Raw genomic sequence first — 16,637 nt, 5'->3', positions numbered from 1 at the left:
TCCTGCCCAAAGTCAGCTGAGAAAGGCTCCAGCTCACCCTCCACCCTAGTGAGGATGAGCTGGATAGAAGATGAATGAACTTAAAGAGATATTGGTGAATGAGGCCCATTGTTACAAAATGTAGGAAAAGGAAGTCATTCATATTTGTCACCCTTAAAATAACTTTGCAGAGAATTCTTTTGAAAACCTAAAACTGTTAAACATGAGTTGTGTTGTTGTTTCAGGATCCAGCAGCAGAGACCAGACTCTCCTGGACCCAGCTGTCTGTCTCTAAAGAGTAACGACTCAAAGGACCTTGTCGTTACCTTTAAAGAAGGACGTGGACCAACTGATCAGATGTAAGCTGTAACTGACAGTCAGACTCAGGTTATTGTAGAAAAGAACCAGTTTGTACGACGTGTTGTTGGACCAGGTCTGAAACCAAAGTGTCTCTGTCTGTTGTGAACGTCCTCAGGGGACATACAGTGGGTACTAGTTTCATTTGGACGATTTCACGTGAGATTCACGGGAGAGTCACGTGGATTTTTTGTGGAGGAGTAATTGTGTTTTCACCAGAAGCTGCAATGTGCCCAAACAACCGCCAGGTGGCATCTGTGGCGAAAGTACCATTAATGCAAGTAATGCCGTTGCATAAGGGCCTGTGGCCAAAAAAGGCCCGCGGTGAACTCTGGTTAAAAAAAAATAAAACATTTTAAAAAAATAAATAAAAGCATCAATTGGTGGTATAGGCTACTGTATTAAATCATCTTGGCTTTTACATCATTACTGTAATTCATTAACGTTATTCTGGATTATGAACATGCGCGCGGGCATAGCCGGTGACAGGTGACAGTTCTCCTGTTGTTGGCAGCGCGGCGGCACAGCGCCGTCCCTGACCGTCTCTCCCTGTCTCTTCCTCTCTGTGTCTCTGAGCAGTGACACGTTCAGCACCGAGACAGCGGACAGCGCTGTCACTCACTCAGGGCCCCGGTCCAGATGGATACGGCTTTTTAAAATCTGGATAAATGCTTTATCAGATCGGCATCGCGTCCAGACGGACGGCGTTTTCGGGGGGGTGAAAATGGTATTTTTTTAAACGTGTCCCAGAGTGAGAAAATCTGAAAACGCCGCCCCAGCGTATCCGTCTGGACGCCCAAAACAGATTTTTTTCTGAAACGATGATGTCATGCCCCCCACCACTCTACCTGTACCTGACACACACACACACACCGCTGCAGCAGGCGACACATTGGACATAACAACAACAGCGGCCGACTACCGTCGCGTCGCTCAGACGCTGCGGCTGAATCACACCTGTTTAATCATCAGTGATATTTACTCTGACACGACTCCCTGTCTACATTTAATCCCATGTCTGAGTTTGAATACAGTGGGGGACTTTCCGTCTTCTTCTCTGACTTTAGTGTTTATGTGTGCACCACACACGCTCCACACAGGCCTGGAGTAGCCCCCCCCCCCCCCTGTTATTATTATAGGGCCCGCTAAAAAATTTTTGCATTAGGGCCCGTAGCAGACAACTTTCGCCACTGGCAGGACACCTCCATAAGACAGCAGCACGGAGCAGTGAACACGAATGGGCAATGCAATATAATAATAATAATACAGTATAGTTTTACAATGAGAAAAATGTGACAACGGCAGCTACAGTATAGGCTACGTCTCACTCTCTTTTTTCGGTCCTCAGTCTCGTCAGCTCCAAACACATCCGTCTGTGTTTTTAAAATGAGCAAACTACTGTACAGTAGTGCCACAGATTTCTCATTCCCCACCTTCTTTGATTGAGTGTTGCTGGATGATTTCTCGTGAATGAACGGGCAAGAGCCTGTGTCACTTTCAGGCTGGGCGATAAAACATAGGATATCCTGAAATAACTTTTCCTCGATAGAAATAGGCTACAAGACGCGGCCGATACAAAGTTGATAGGTTTCATTCATCCATGTTTTGACAGTGTGTGTGTGTGTGTGTGTGTGTGTGTGTGTGTGTGTGCCGAGCGGACCCGTTTAGAGAGACACGCGTCTGTATGGGACAGGCTTTTATTTAATTTAGAACAAACCTTATGCTCAGCAAAAATGGAAAATATATAGTCTAATATAATAAAATGGTTCTGTTGTTTGGCCACTGTTTAAAATAGGTCTGATCGATCCAGAGCAGCATTCACTTACAAGTTTAATCAGCACCAATTAAATAAACGTCTCAATAACTGGGTCAGGTCGGACCACGGGCTTCTTTTTTTCCTCTTCTTCCTCACAGGAGAAATGAGGTGTGCGCTGCGGTCACCTCGCTTCTCTCTGACGCGTCGGTGCTCTGTTTGTGATTTGTCTGCTGCCTTGAATCTGCCCCTTATACGTGCGCGTTCACAGATTCACAGTAAGACAAGCCGGGGGTGAGTTACTGAGTTGATAACCAGCGTCGTGGTACCGCTGATCCGGAGTGACAGTGTTGTGAAAATCGCTATGAACTGGTGCTCTGCAATCTCAGTCTCAAAGAAAATGGATTGATTGATTTTTACTTAACGAAACGAAACGAAAACAATATTATATTAATATATTGTTGTAACTTTAGAAAATATAATCCAGGGGAAAAAGGCTTACAAACATGGACCAAAACGACTGAGATACGCACTACACATTTTATGAACGTGATGTGAAGTAATAACTTTATTTTTTATATATATATATTTTAAATGCAACCCCTAAAACTAGAATGAAAAATATTTTACTTTGTTCCACCTTCTCAGCTCTATTGAAAGTAATGAGTTTAATAGACATATTAGCAATGACCAATAGGTGTGCTTGTAATAATTGCTGTGACGACAGATGGACACAATGTAACACATTAGCAACACATTAACATCCTCTTTATCTCTGACCAATGGGTGTGTTTGTGGATACTTCACTCAAGTACGTTGTCAGACAAATGTCCTGCCCCCCACAGTACTTCAGCTGTTTGCTTTGAACAGAAAAACCGGTTCCTACAGTAGCCCTCCTCACACTTTTCAGTTCATAGTCTAAGTGAAGAAATTTTGTCGTGTTTCATGTAATAAAGTTCACATGTAAGGGGAGCTGAACATACAGACGCATGTGCCAGATGCACAGAGGCATGCGTAAAACACAGATTGAGACCACTTCATGATGTTTAGTTGTTTGTTTTTTTTGTTCTTTTTCGTTTCTTTTGGATTTTTGTGCGTATTACTGAGCCGTTTTGGTCCATGTTTGTAAGCCCTTTCCCCCCTGCATTATTTTTTCTAAAGTTGCAACAATATAGTAATATAATATAGACCTGGCCTATATTGTTTTCCTTTCATTTCGTTAAGTAAAAATCAATCAATATGTTTTCTTTGAAACTATGAGATTGTAGAGCAATGGGGGGGTCACCATTAACAAATAAGTACATTACAATATCATGGAGAAGTCAATTTCCAGTAGTTCAACCCCAACCCAAGTATTGAGTGCATATAGATGGACATAGTTTTCAGAAGGCCAACATTTCTATATTAAAAATGCTTTTAAAAAATAAAAAATTCCTTTGCAATATTTCCATTTTGGAGATACTGATTTTTAGGTCTTCACTGAATGTTAGTCATAATTATTACTTTATTTATTAAAATAAATTGAATAAATAAAGACATGGGATGTTTCATTCAGTGTGTAATGGACATAAAGGCCTATATAATGTGTTAGTTTCACTTTTTGAATTGAACAATTCTACATCGCGGAGGCGAGGGCTTCCTTCACCTCTGAAACGGGGCAGAGCTCCATGGAAACACCTGCCTGACACAGCAACGTAGGGAACCGTGCATGTCCGCGGCGCACAGCTCCACGGACATGCACGGGGGGGGGAACGGCCTGATGTTGACTTGACACTGATTCCTCCACAGAGTGGACCAGGAGAGCTCAGAGGTTCCCAGTGGTCAGTCTGCCCAGCAGCATCAAACACACCTGGACTCCATATTTATGGTGAGGACATGTCCAACAGCTGCTGTTACATCTGTTGTGTTCACCATCATCTCCATGCTGCACTTTGACACCAGTGGATTGTCAGTCTGTCCAACATGGATCTGATGTTTGGCTCCATGGTTTTAGTTTGATGCTGTCACTCATAGAGTTTCTGTTCCAGCTGCTGGAGGAGAACATGGTCACTTTTGTCAAGAACGAGCTGAAGAAGATCCACAAGGCTCTGAGTCCAGATTACCCAGAATGCTCAGGGAGTCAGAGGGAGGATGAGGAGGTGTTGGACGGTGAGGATGAAGAGCAGAGGAGGAGCAGCAGAGAGGCATTAGTGAAGATCACAGTGAACTTCCTGAGGAGGATGAAGCAGGAGGAGCTGGCTGAGCGTCTGCAGAGTAAGAGGATTTCTCTAAAGATTCAACATGATGGAGTAGTAGTGGGCTTTGTTCCTTAGAAACGTATGGGTAGTGTCAACATAACTAACACGGTATAAGATCTTACACTGTAATAGTCTTTCCCAGTTTTCGGTGGTATCGGAGGCATTTCCAATACTGGTATCGGAAACGGAATAACTCTACTGGGAATGTTAGGGGTAGGGTTAGGGTTAACATACACACACACACAGCTGAGGGGCAGAAGCGCGGAGAAATAAGCATCTGATGTGAAGAGGAGGGCCGCGGCTCGCGCACGATTTTCGTGGCGCGTCCGGTGTGGCTCCGGCGGTTACACCCCGCCTTTCCGAAGCCCCGCCTTTCCGACAATAGACTTCCATTCATCGTAATAGCGGGGTTTTCTATTTTTTCTAAAGACCCCGCTACTCCGAAAAGGCCAGTGGGGGAACCCCCCCCACTCCGAACGGACAGACGGACCTAATCAGAAAGGAACCAGAGGCTGTGCAGTGCGCAGTGCGCAGTGATCCTTTTTTCCTTTTTGGGGTCAAACGGATCATGTGCATAATTAACTGCAAAACAAGCAAATACTTCATACTGTATTAATGACTTATAATGTTCATTATGCTTCTAGCCTGTCTAGCCTCTACCTGGTCTTTTTACTAAACTTAACCAACTCCTTTCTTCATTGCCTAAATCCAACCAAAGCATCTCCCTCAGTCAGCTGTCAGCACGAGCGGTGGCTGCAGCAGCCTCGCGCCCCTGTGAGCTCAAGCCGGCTTCAGCCGCGCTCGAGCGGAGGAGGGGGGGAGAAAAAGAAAAAAAGTGTATTTCTATTACTGTGTGGGAGATCTCCAACAACGGAGTCTGGGAGAAAGCAAGTGGGACAGATCTGCCCAGTCTCTGAGCAGCGCACGTTTCACAGACAAGCCACAAAGCAGAATGTAAACAACGTCACGCGGTTCAGCACCTTGGACAGCTGCGGGGGGGAGGAGGGGGTGTCGGAGTAGCGGTGTTTCGAAGTGGGGGTATTTCGGAACAGCGGGGTGTCGAAGTGGAGGGGTGTCGGAATGGAGAGCTGTCCCCGGCTCCGGCGTTTAACCCCCGTTCATCTTCTACCAAAGACAGTTTATGAAATAAATTGAGTATCTTTGCTTTTACTAACCAACTGGGTCAGTATTCCTCCACACAGACAGGCTCCGCCTATTCCATGCGCCGCTGATCCAAACAGCTGATAGGTGTTGCCAGATTGGCTGGTTTTTCCGCTGCATATTAAGGCCTGTTTACAGTGTTTTAGCTGTTTTTTGTCTGGAAGGCTCTATGGAAATCTGGCACACTCCTGAACAAAGTCATACTTTGAGAGAGCGCCGTTCACAAACGCCAGAATGAACGCGTTCACAATAACGTTCATCAAGCGGAAATACAGTACGTTCAGTTCACGTTCGCCCAAAATATGAACGAGTTCATGAACGATCGTTCATTGAACGCGTTCAGGCCCAACACTACGTAAGACTGTGGAAATTACAATTACATCAGGTTAATCACACTGAAAGTACTTGATTATATCATGGAAACGACAGGCTATTTACATAGAATTACTTGAAAGGAATTCACTGCAATTCTACTACTACAACTTGTCTATTTTACTAGACTGTCATTGCTATGGAGTTATTTTTGTCTCATTAATATCTGTAAACGCACAGAAGGTGATCTACAAATGTTCCTTGGTTTGCACACGTGTTTTGCTATCCACAAAGGGTGATCTACAAATGTTCCTTGGTTTGCACACGTGTTTTGCTATCCACAAATACAAATTTCTAATTTGTAACTTGTATTTTGGTTTTTACAAATAAATGTGTATTTGTAAATATATTGTATATTTGTAAATGTATAATTTTCCATTTGTAAAAACAAAAAAGCCATTTGTAAAACCGAAAATTCTGTTTGTGACTCTGCATTTGTGGATCACCAATCACACACACGCATCTCTCTCCGCAATGACGTATTTCTGAGACAATCCTGCCGAGATCCACACAGATCCACAAACTCACAGCTGCTGATTCACAAAGGGCCGCTCTCCTCACCAGGAGGGGCAGTGTTGGCGAGTAGCTGAATGAAAACTAACGAAGAAGACTGCTACTGGCTTATCTCGAGAAATTATTTTTTGTTAGACTGTTTAGATCCCCAATATGTGGTTATTTTTATACAAATGACGCCTGTTTGGAAGTTTGCTCCGCCGTTAGCCTAGTTAGCTGCTAACTAGGCTACCACCGGGCGAGCGGTCTATCACAGAGGCTATAGCCGGACTGCTGTGGTGTTCGGTCGGCTAAGCCGCGGCGTCTTCTCGGGGGAGAAAACGAGCACTTCAGTAAACCGGTTGCTGCCTCTGGATGAGCAGATCATCACAGAAGCAACAGCCGGGCTGCTGAGGTGGTCGGTCGGCTAATCTGCGTCGTCCTCCCAGGGGAGAAAAGGAGCCCATCAATCTACCGGCAGTTTTTTAGAGGTTTACCGCCGGCTGGATGAATTATTTTTAGGAGATACATGTTGTCTCATTCAGTGGTGTAGTCTGTAGGCTATATCAACAAACAAAACTATTTAGTCTATGATGGGCTATGTACAGTCACCACCGCTTCAACAATAAATAAATGTTTTACAATGAAACGGTCAGTCAGTTGACATTAACAATGCAGGTCGTTTTCTCCCCTGGGAGGAGACCGCGGCTTAGCCGGCTGACCACCACAGCAGCCGGGCGGTAGCCTCTGTGATAGACCGCTCGCCCGGTGGTAGCCTAGTTAGCAGCTAACTAGGCTAACGGCGGAGCAAACTTCCAAACAGGCGTCATTTGTATAAAAATAACCACATATTGGGGCTCTAAACAGTCTAACATCTAAACATCTAATCAGATCTAAACAGCAGCCGGGCTGCTGCGGTGGGCTGGCTAACCAGCTTCATCATTCCGGGGGAAAAAACGAGCCGGGGGAGACCTGGATGACAGCGGAGGTTAGCCGGCCGACCACAGCAGCCCGGCGGTAGCCTCTGTGATAGACCGCTCGTCCGGTGGTAGCCTAGTTAGCTTAGCTGCTCCACAGATGGAGCTTCACTGCTCCGCGAACGGCGGAGAAAACTTCCAAAGAGGCGTCATTTGGATAAACTAACCGCATATTGGGGGTCTAAACAGTTACTTTATCGCATGAAAAAACATTAAAACTTAATAAAGTGACGCATTAACAGTGGGAATTAAAATAATTTCTCGAGATAAACCAATAGCAGTCTTCTTCGTTAGTTTTCATCCAGCTACTCGCCAACACTGCCCCTCCTGGTGAGGAGAGCGGCCCTTTGTGAATCAGCAGCTGTGAGTTTGTGGATCTGTGTGGATCTCGGCAGGAATGTCTCAGAAATACGTCATTGCGGAAAGAGATGCGTGTGTGTGATTGGTGATCCACAAATGCAGAGTCACACTTCACAGACAGAATTTTCGGTTTTACAAATGGCTTTTTTGTTTTTACAAATGGAAAATTATACATTTACAAATATACAATATATTTACAAATACACATTTATTTGTAAAAACCAAAATACAAGTTACAAATTAGAAATTTGTATTTGTGGATAGCAAAACATGTGTGCAAACCAAGGAACATTTGTAGATCACCCTTTGTGGATAGCAAAACACGTGTGCAAACCAAGGAACATTTGTAGATCACCTTCTGTGCGTTTACAGATATTAATGAGACAAAAATAACTCCATACATTTCTTTGTTATATTTCTTGACATTACCATGCAATTCATTGTTATTTCTGGGCTATATTTCTCAACATTACTACACAATTGACCATTATTACTGGGCTATTTCTACACAATTAAAAGTTATTTCCTGGCTATATTTCTCAACATTACTGACCGTTATTTCCAGGCTATTTCTTGACATTACTACGCAATTAATTATTATTTCTTGGTAATTTCTTGACATTATGACGTAATTAACAGCCTTGAAATTAAAGGGTTACCCTAATTTCTTGTGTTTTCATTCAGAATATTTTGCTCCTGGTCCGGTTTGTGGCCGTGAACTCAAATCTGCCCTGAGGAAGAAGTTCCAGTGTGTGTTTGAGGGGATCGCTAAAGCAGGACACCAAACCCTTCTGAACCAGATCTACACAGAGCTCTACATCACAGAGGGAGGGGCTGGAGGGGTCAATGAGGAACATGAGGTCAGACAGATTGAAACAGCGTCCAGGAAACCAGACAGACCAGAAACAACCATCAGACAAGAAGACATCTTTAAAGCCCCACCTGGAAGAGACCGACCAATCAGAAGAGTGATGACAAAGGGAGTGGCTGGCATTGGGAAAACAGTCTTAACACAGAAGTTCACTCTGGACTGGGCTGAAGGCAAAGCCAACCAGGACATACACTTCACATTTCCCTTCACCTTCAGAGAGCTGAATGTGCTGAAAGAGAGAAAGTTCAGCTTGGTGGAACTTGTTCATCACTTCTTCTCTGAAACCAAAGCAGCAGGAATCTGCAGCTTTGATCAGTTCCAGGTCGTCTTAATCTTTGACGGTTTGGACGAGTGTCGACTTCCTCTGGACTTCCACAACACTGAGACCCTGACTGATGTGACAGAGTCCACCTCAGTCAACGTGCTGCTGACCAACCTCATCAGGGGGAACCTGCTTCCCTCTGCTCGCCTCTGGATAACCACACGACCTGCAGCAGCCAATCAGATCCCTCCTCAGTGTGTTGACATGGTGACAGAGGTCAGAGGGTTCACTGACCCAATGAAGGAGGAGTACTTCAGGAAGAGGTTCAGAGATGAGCAGCAGGCCAGAGAGATCATCTCCCACATCAAGACCTCACGAAGCCTCCACATCATGTGCCACATCCCAGTCTTCTGCTGGATCACTGCTACAGTTCTGGAGAAGCTGTTGAAGACCAGAGAGGGAGGAGAGCTGCCCAAGACCCTGACTGAGATGTACATCCACTTCCTGGTGGTTCATCTGAAACTGAAGAAGGTCAAGTATGATGGAGGAGCTGAGACAGATCCACACTGGAGTCCAGAGAACAGGAAGATGATTGAGTCTCTGGGAAAACTGGCTTTTGAGCAGCTGCAGAAAGGAAACCTGATCTTCTATGAAGCAGACCTGAAAGAGTGTGGCATCGATATCAGAGCAGCCTCAGTGTACTCAGGAGTGTTCACACAGATCTTTAAAGAGGAGAGCGGCCTGTACCAGGACAAGGTGTTCTGCTTCGTCCATCTGAGTGTTCAGGAGTTTCTGGCTGCTCTTCATGTCCATCTGACCTTCATCAACTCTGGACTCAACCTGATGTCACAACAACAAACAACCTCCTGGTGGTCTCCAGTGTTTGGAGACAAATCAGCATCTTTCTACCAGAGTGCTGTGGATGAGGCCTTACAGAGTCCAAATGGACACCTGGACTTGTTCCTCCGCTTCCTCTTGGGTCTTTCACTGGAGACCAATCAGAATCTCCTACGAGGTCTGATGACACAGACAGGAAGTGACTCACGGGCCAATCAGGAAACAGTCCTGTACATCAAGAAGAAGATTGAAGAGACTCCCTCTGCAGAGAAAAGCATCAACCTGTTCCACTGTCTGAATGAACAGAATGATCGTTCTCTAGTGGAGGAGATCCAACAGTCCCTGAGTTCAGGAAGTCTCTCCACAGATAAACTGTCTCCTGCTGAATGGTCGGCTCTGGTCTTCATCTTACTGTCATCAGAAGAAGATCTGGACGAGTTTGACCTGAAGAAATACTCTGCTTCAGAGGAGGCTCTTCTGAGGCTGCTGCCAGTGGTCAAAGCCTCCAACAAAGTTCTGTAAGTGTAGAGATAGTTTGATTTATTCATCATTATATAAAAACCCTTCTGTCTTTCAACAGAACAGATAATAAACTCCTTTCTTCTTTAATTCCTCATGATCATCTCTTCAGACTGAGTGGCTGTGACCTCTCTGAAAGAAGCTGTGAAGCTCTGTCCTCAGTCCTCAGCTCCCAGTCCTCTAGTCTGAGACACCTGGACCTGAGTAACAACAACCTGCAGGACTCAGGTGTGAAGCTGCTGTCTGGTGGACTGGAGAGTCCACACTGTAGACTGGAGACTCTCAGGTGAGGATCCATCCTGTTTATCTGATGACACTTGAACACAGCAGCAGGTGTTGACAGAGGGTTCCTGTGTGTTGTTGTGTGTGTTCAGTCTGTCAGGATGTCTGGTCACAGAGGAAGGCTGTGCTTCTCTGGCCTCAGCTCTGAGCTCCAACCCCTCCCATCTGAGAGAGCTGGACCTGAGCTACAACCATCCAGGAGCCTCAGGAGTGAAGCTGCTGTCTACTGGACGGGAGGATCCAGACTGGAGACTGGAGTCTCTCAGGTATGGAGAGGCTGCTGCAGCCACACACACTGTCTGATAGAGGAGGAGGAGCTGGAACATTTTCTATGGCCCCGTTCACACCTGGTATTAACATCTGTCTCAGGTGATCCATGCATTGATGACATCAGATCCCATCACTCAGACCATAGAGGTGGTGTAGGCCACAGTGAAGCACCGCCCACTCCACTGACGTCCTCTGTCTCAGTTTGACTCGTCCCAACACAGTTTATACTGAAGCCAAAATCTCAGAGTGTTTCAAACATGAACTGTGCAGCTTTCATCAGTCACAGTGATGAACTACTGGGATCAGGAGTTTCTCCTCATGATGACTTCAGTGTCTCATCATGACTCACTGTGTCATATTCAGGAGAAGAGATGTCAGTGATGAAAGCAGCTGTTGGCAGCTGTGCTCTGAGTCTCTCCAGATGTTTGGATCAGACTTTATTTCAGAGTGTATCAGGAAACATTTCAGCTGCAGCTGGTTGAACTGCTCCTGAACCAACAGAGTGTTTGACCTGAACAGTCCCAGAGACTCTAGACACCTGTTGAGTGTGGACACACTAACAACAACACAGCAACAAGAATCAAAGCATGTCCACTGCTCAGAGACATTCGTCTCCCAGCGTCTCCAACCAAGGAGGAAATAAGAGACAGAAACCAGGCGGCACCATCAGGTCTCTGTCTGGTCAGATATTGATGATCAATAATCAGCTCAGTCTCTCTGAGATCCTGGTCTTGTCCTGATGAGATGTGTTGTTGTGTTGAGGAGACAGTCTATCACAGTGTGACATCCAGATGTCCTCACTGTCCAGAGGCCTGGAGCTGTCAATCATCATTTTGACTTGACTTGAATCAGAAGACAGTGAGTGTAGTGAACAGTGTAATAATCAGTGTTTGTGGCTGAATGTGTGTGTGATCAAACAGCTGTTTTCAGACTGTGTGTGTGCTGACTCCAGATCAGATGAAGCCACAAAGTGGCTCCTTAATGAAAGTCTCCAGCAGCTGGAGCTTCACTTCCTGTCTGAGTCCATGTGCTCTGAGCTGAGCCTGCTTCTCTCTGCTCTACAGTTTCTCTGCTTCCTCTGGACTCTGACTTCAAGTCCAGTCAAAATGTGTGGACAGGTTTGATGGAGCTCAGGACTGGTCCTGAGGACGGCTGCTTTATTCCACATGATGTGACTGATCTCAGTGAGTCAGTGTGTTGCAGCTGATCTGTGTGAAGAGCAGAGAAGAACAGAGTCATTGATCATGAGATCCTGATCCGTCCTGTCACTGTGATCAGATGGTTTCTATTAGAGCTCCTTCATCCACTCACTGCTGCTGTGGCTCCTGTGGAAACCTGCTCACAGCCTCATTCTTCAGCTTCCTGGGGAGTTTTCTTCAGACAAACACAAGTTGTGTTCACACTCAGTGTTTCTCACTAAACTCACTGTGTGTTTCACTGAGCTCTAACAAACGTGTTGAGTGTGTTTCCTTCCTCATCAAACACTGAAACCACACTGCAAAAATTCAAAATCTTACCAAGAATATTTGTCTTATTTCTAGTCAAAATGTCATTTCTAGTCAAAATAAATCTAATTATACTTAAAATAAGACTCATCACATTTATAAAGTAGCTTGTTTTTAGACACAAGTTTTTCTTTCTTATTACAAGCACAAAAAACTTGCTTTCGCTGGCAGATTTTTCTACTTATTTCAAGTGAAAATTTGTCTGAAACATGTGAAAATTACGGTGGCCGACAAGGGCCAAACGGCCGTCAACGGTCCAATACGTCTCAGTTTGAGAAAACAGCTTCAAGTACAGAAACGATGCAAAATCACAAACCCAAATACAAGTCTAAACGAGGTACAAAAAGAGGAACGTGGTGCAAATGAAAAAACGTGCTGCATCATCATCAAACGCGCTGCCAAATAGAGAAACGATCTGCAAACCAAGAAACGATCTTCAAATGACCCCCACCCCCCCCTTACGGCCAACAGCCTTTATTCGAGGCAGGCAGGCTTTTATTTCTAATCCCTCCGTTTATTTTTTTACACATAGCGACCAAGCTCATATCGTTCATTAGCTCATCTTCATCTTCCTCACGTGTTGTTCTCCTCGCTGCGCTGTCAGACCTGGGTCTCTGTGTCTGTTTCACACGGGCACGGGCTCCCGGCAGAGTCCCAGGTCTGACAGTGGGCAGTCCCTCTCTGTAGGCCTAATAGTTCTGACGTCCACAGGATTATTATTAGGCTACAGCTGACTGAAGTACGGTGCAAATACAGCGGGAATGTTGACTTTTATTTAGGCCTAATATATTATCACTGTACAATGCTTCACATTACTGTATGTGCCGTTTATTTATTTATGTATTCTTCTCTGTAAAACACAGACAGACGGGACATCGGAGTCATTAAACAATAACAATACTAACGGTTACAGTAGGCTACAACACGTTACATTATTACTACTCTACAACATTGTATCGCACTCGCCCCCGGCACTCACACAGACACACAGACTCAGACTCGCACCCACATGGACAGGGACACTCACACAGACACGGACCTTTTCATACAGCGGCACACAGACGGACTCTCATATCAGCTGAGTAGCCACATAGCAACGGTTGCTAAGCATTGCATTCACTCTCCCCTTTGTCACATCTGTAACACAGAGACGGATGGGACATCGAGTCATTAACAATAACAGCACTACGGTTACAGTAGCTACAAGACGTTACATTCTTACTATGCCCATTCATTCCACATGCGCGCACACACTCAGTTGTGTGTGTGTGTGTATGCCGTGCTCATGTGTAATTTATATGTAGCCTATGCCGCATGCCATATTCATAATGCCACATATACATGTATACTTTTTAATGTAGCCTACTATTAAAACGGGAGTTTAATTTATCAATCTGTAATCATCCTATTCCTATCCTAAGCAGGCTAATCTAGCCTACATGCAAATGTGCAGCCTTCTAACATCTGGTGTAAAATACAATCGTGCAGCCTTGTACAGTGATAAACGAAATATAGCCTATAATCAAATAAAGCCTTATAAAAGCATTACCGTTCACGCTGTATTTTCATGCACCGTGGTTTAGTCAGCTATGATAGGAAAATAGCCTACATCCGTGAGCGTTTTTTCGTTTGCATATCGTTTCTCATTTTGAAGATTGTTTCTTGGTTTGAAGATCGTTTCTTTGTTTGAAGATCGTTTCTTTGTTTGCAGATCGTTTCTTGGTTTGAAGATCGTTTCTTTGTTTGAAGATCGTTTCTTTGTTTGCAGATCGTTTTGGTTTGCAGATCGTTTCTCTATTTGGCAGCGCGTTTTGGAGCAGGCTTTTTTTTCATTTGCATCACGTTCTTCTTTTTGTACCTCGTTTTTTTGCATCGTTTCTGTACTTAAAGCTGTTTTCTCGAACTGAGAGGTATTGGACCGTTGATGGCCGTTTGGCCCTTGTCGGCCACCGTAGAAAATTATCTAAAAACAAGTTTGTGATAGATTGAAGTGATTTACAATGTAGGTTATTACATTGTGGTTATTACTGCAAAGACAGTTGCTGTGTTATGTTTTGGTTGGCCAACACATTTGAGGTGTTTACTGAGCCCAAGCGGCACCTGTAGTGTGTGTGTCTGTTGCCCGGAAGTCTCGAAGTAAAGACGTGTTATGAAGCCATGCCCGGCCTGATTCTTGCCTCCTGCACAAAACACTACAAATGGCAACGAGGATTTTAAATGAAAACACTGCGTGAATGGACTGTAAAAGTCACCGTACACTGGTCGTAGTCGAGGAAACTGAGTTTTTTCTCTTTTCTTTTTTCTCTCGCGGAGGAACCAGGCACGAGTCGGACTAGCAGTTAGCATTGGAAAAAAATCTGCCATGGCGGTGCAAATCGGTCGTGTGGATGAGTACAATGACGCAAAGGAGGATTTTGAGTCATATCTGGAACGTTTGGAGCAGTGGATGTTGGCAAATGAGATCAAGGATGAAAAGAAGGTGTGTGTGTTTCTCTCGGTGATTGGAGCTGATGCTTATAAGCTGCTGAAGAATCTGGTGTCGCCGACAGTACCGAGTACTATGCTGTATCCTGAACTGGTGAGAGTACTGAGCACGCATTACAAGCCGGCACCGATTGTGATCGCGGACCGTTTTCGTTTCCAGAAGCGTAACCAAAAAGAGGATGAAACTGTTTCTGAGTATGTGGTAGCTTTGAGACAGCTAGCAGAGATCGCTTTGTGAGTGGACTACGCTCGGATGCCGTGCAGTGCAGGTTGCTGTCTGAAAAACTTTTCCGAAGGCTTGTGAGGTTGCAGTAACAATGGAACTGGCGTCGAAAAAATCAATGGAGTTTTCTGGACACAGTGAGCCTCATCAGGTATGCTCTATCAAGTGCTAATGCTTTTTCTGAAAAGGGGAGGAAAGGACAATTTAGATGAGAGAACAATAATAAAGCACAAAACAAGGGCCAAACGGGAGTAAAAAATTACTTTGAGACACAACAGACATGCTACAGATGTGGGGGAAGACACTTAGCACGTGACTGCAGATTTAAAAATGAAAAGAGTCATACCTGCTCCAAAATTGGACACATAGCCCGTGCATGTAGAAAGGGAAAAGCCACTTCTCAAACTCAGTATGTAGAAGCTGAAGGAAGTACATCCAGAAGAGATGAAGAAACTGAACTTTTTGGAGTGTATGCAGTATACTCCAACTCAAGCTGTGAAAAGGGCTACACAGTTGATGTTGCACTGGGTGATAAGAGTACAACAATGCTACTGGACACAGGCTCAGCTGTGTCAGTGGTATCTGAGGACTATTACCAGAAAAATCTGAACAGCTTCCCTTTAAAACCAGCCCCCAGGTTAAAGCTGAAATCATATTCAGGCCAAAGTATCGCTGTTCGAGGATACATCGTGTAGGGCTGTCCCAAGCGATTATTTTTTTGATTAGTCGATTAGTCTAACGATTAATTTTTTGACTAATCTAACGATTATTTTTTGGTTGACGATTAGTCATTTACAAAAAAACACTTCTGAACACTTCTCTTATTTAAATACTCTTTCTGGTGTGCATTCCTCTAAATCAGTGGGTCCCAACCTTTTTTCCTCAAAGCCCCCCCCCCCCCCCCCCCCTTGCTTTTGTCAAAGACAAGCCTTTTTATTCTATTTTGTGCCATCCTTATTTTGTTTTATTATTTAATTCTATTGTTTTAACCTGGAAAATAGACAGATAAAGCAGAGTGCACACTAAAATATTAGCACAATGATTTTGAATAGGCACATTTATTTAGTATAGTCATGGAGCAGACCAGTGTTTCCTCTAGGATGTTTTTTAAGCCGGGGGTGCAGGACATCACCCTCACTTACGATCTGCTGCTGTGCTGCGTCCGGGTGCAGAGAGCAGCAGCGGAGTGGATTAAAAAAAAAAAAAAAGACAACACTAGGACGTGTTTACATCTATGGATACATAAAGCAAGGAGACTGTGGCGTGTGGTCTGATTGTCCGACGAGGGAGGGCGGCGCGGGGGGTCCGCGATTGGACCGTATGAGTTTCATTTTTACCGCTCTGTGTGTGTGTGTGTGAGAGAAAGGGTGAGAGAGAGAGAGAGAGAGAGCGTCAATAATGGCGAAAGAGCGCTACGTGGGGATGAATGAACGGAACGATATATTGCAGCTTCAGGTGCTCGTTCATTGCCGTGGTGCTGCTGTGGTGCAGCATGTGTTTTTCTGCTGCACGTGTTACAGTCTATGGTTCACAACCCGACGGTATGTTGCACGTGTCGACGTATTTACGTCATCGACGTAATGGATTAGGTCGATTAATCGGGACAGCCCTAACATCATGATACCAGTGCAGTACGAGACACAGAAAGTCACTCTACCTCTTGTCATTGTGAAAGGAAGTAGACCAGCTCTGATTG

General features: G+C 44.7%; 1 protein-coding gene across 1 annotated transcript in view; it reads left to right on the top strand.

Annotated features, from left to right (window-relative positions):
* The first annotated feature begins 4,020 nt into the window (after positions 1-4,020).
* LOC146965667 (NLR family CARD domain-containing protein 3-like) overlaps positions 4,021-16,637 on the top strand; it is a 54,621-nt gene continuing 42,004 nt past the window's right edge. The window contains exons 1-4 of the mRNA XM_085765087.1: positions 4,021-4,342; positions 8,373-9,163; positions 9,263-10,176; positions 10,290-10,463. Of these exons, the coding sequence (XP_085621213.1) occupies positions 4,087-4,342; positions 8,373-9,163; positions 9,263-10,176; positions 10,290-10,463 (2,135 nt within the window). The 5' untranslated portion in view covers positions 4,021-4,086. The remainder of the gene's footprint in view (positions 4,343-8,372; positions 9,164-9,262; positions 10,177-10,289; positions 10,464-16,637) is intronic.

The sequence above is a fragment of the Trachurus japonicus genome, chromosome 21, assembly GCF_045865225.1.
Source record: "Trachurus japonicus isolate A0001 chromosome 21, Traja_1.0".
Lineage (NCBI taxonomy): Eukaryota > Metazoa > Chordata > Actinopteri > Carangiformes > Carangidae > Trachurus > Trachurus japonicus.
Note: the sequence above shows the minus strand (reverse complement) of the source record. Positions and strands in the feature narration are given on the sequence as shown.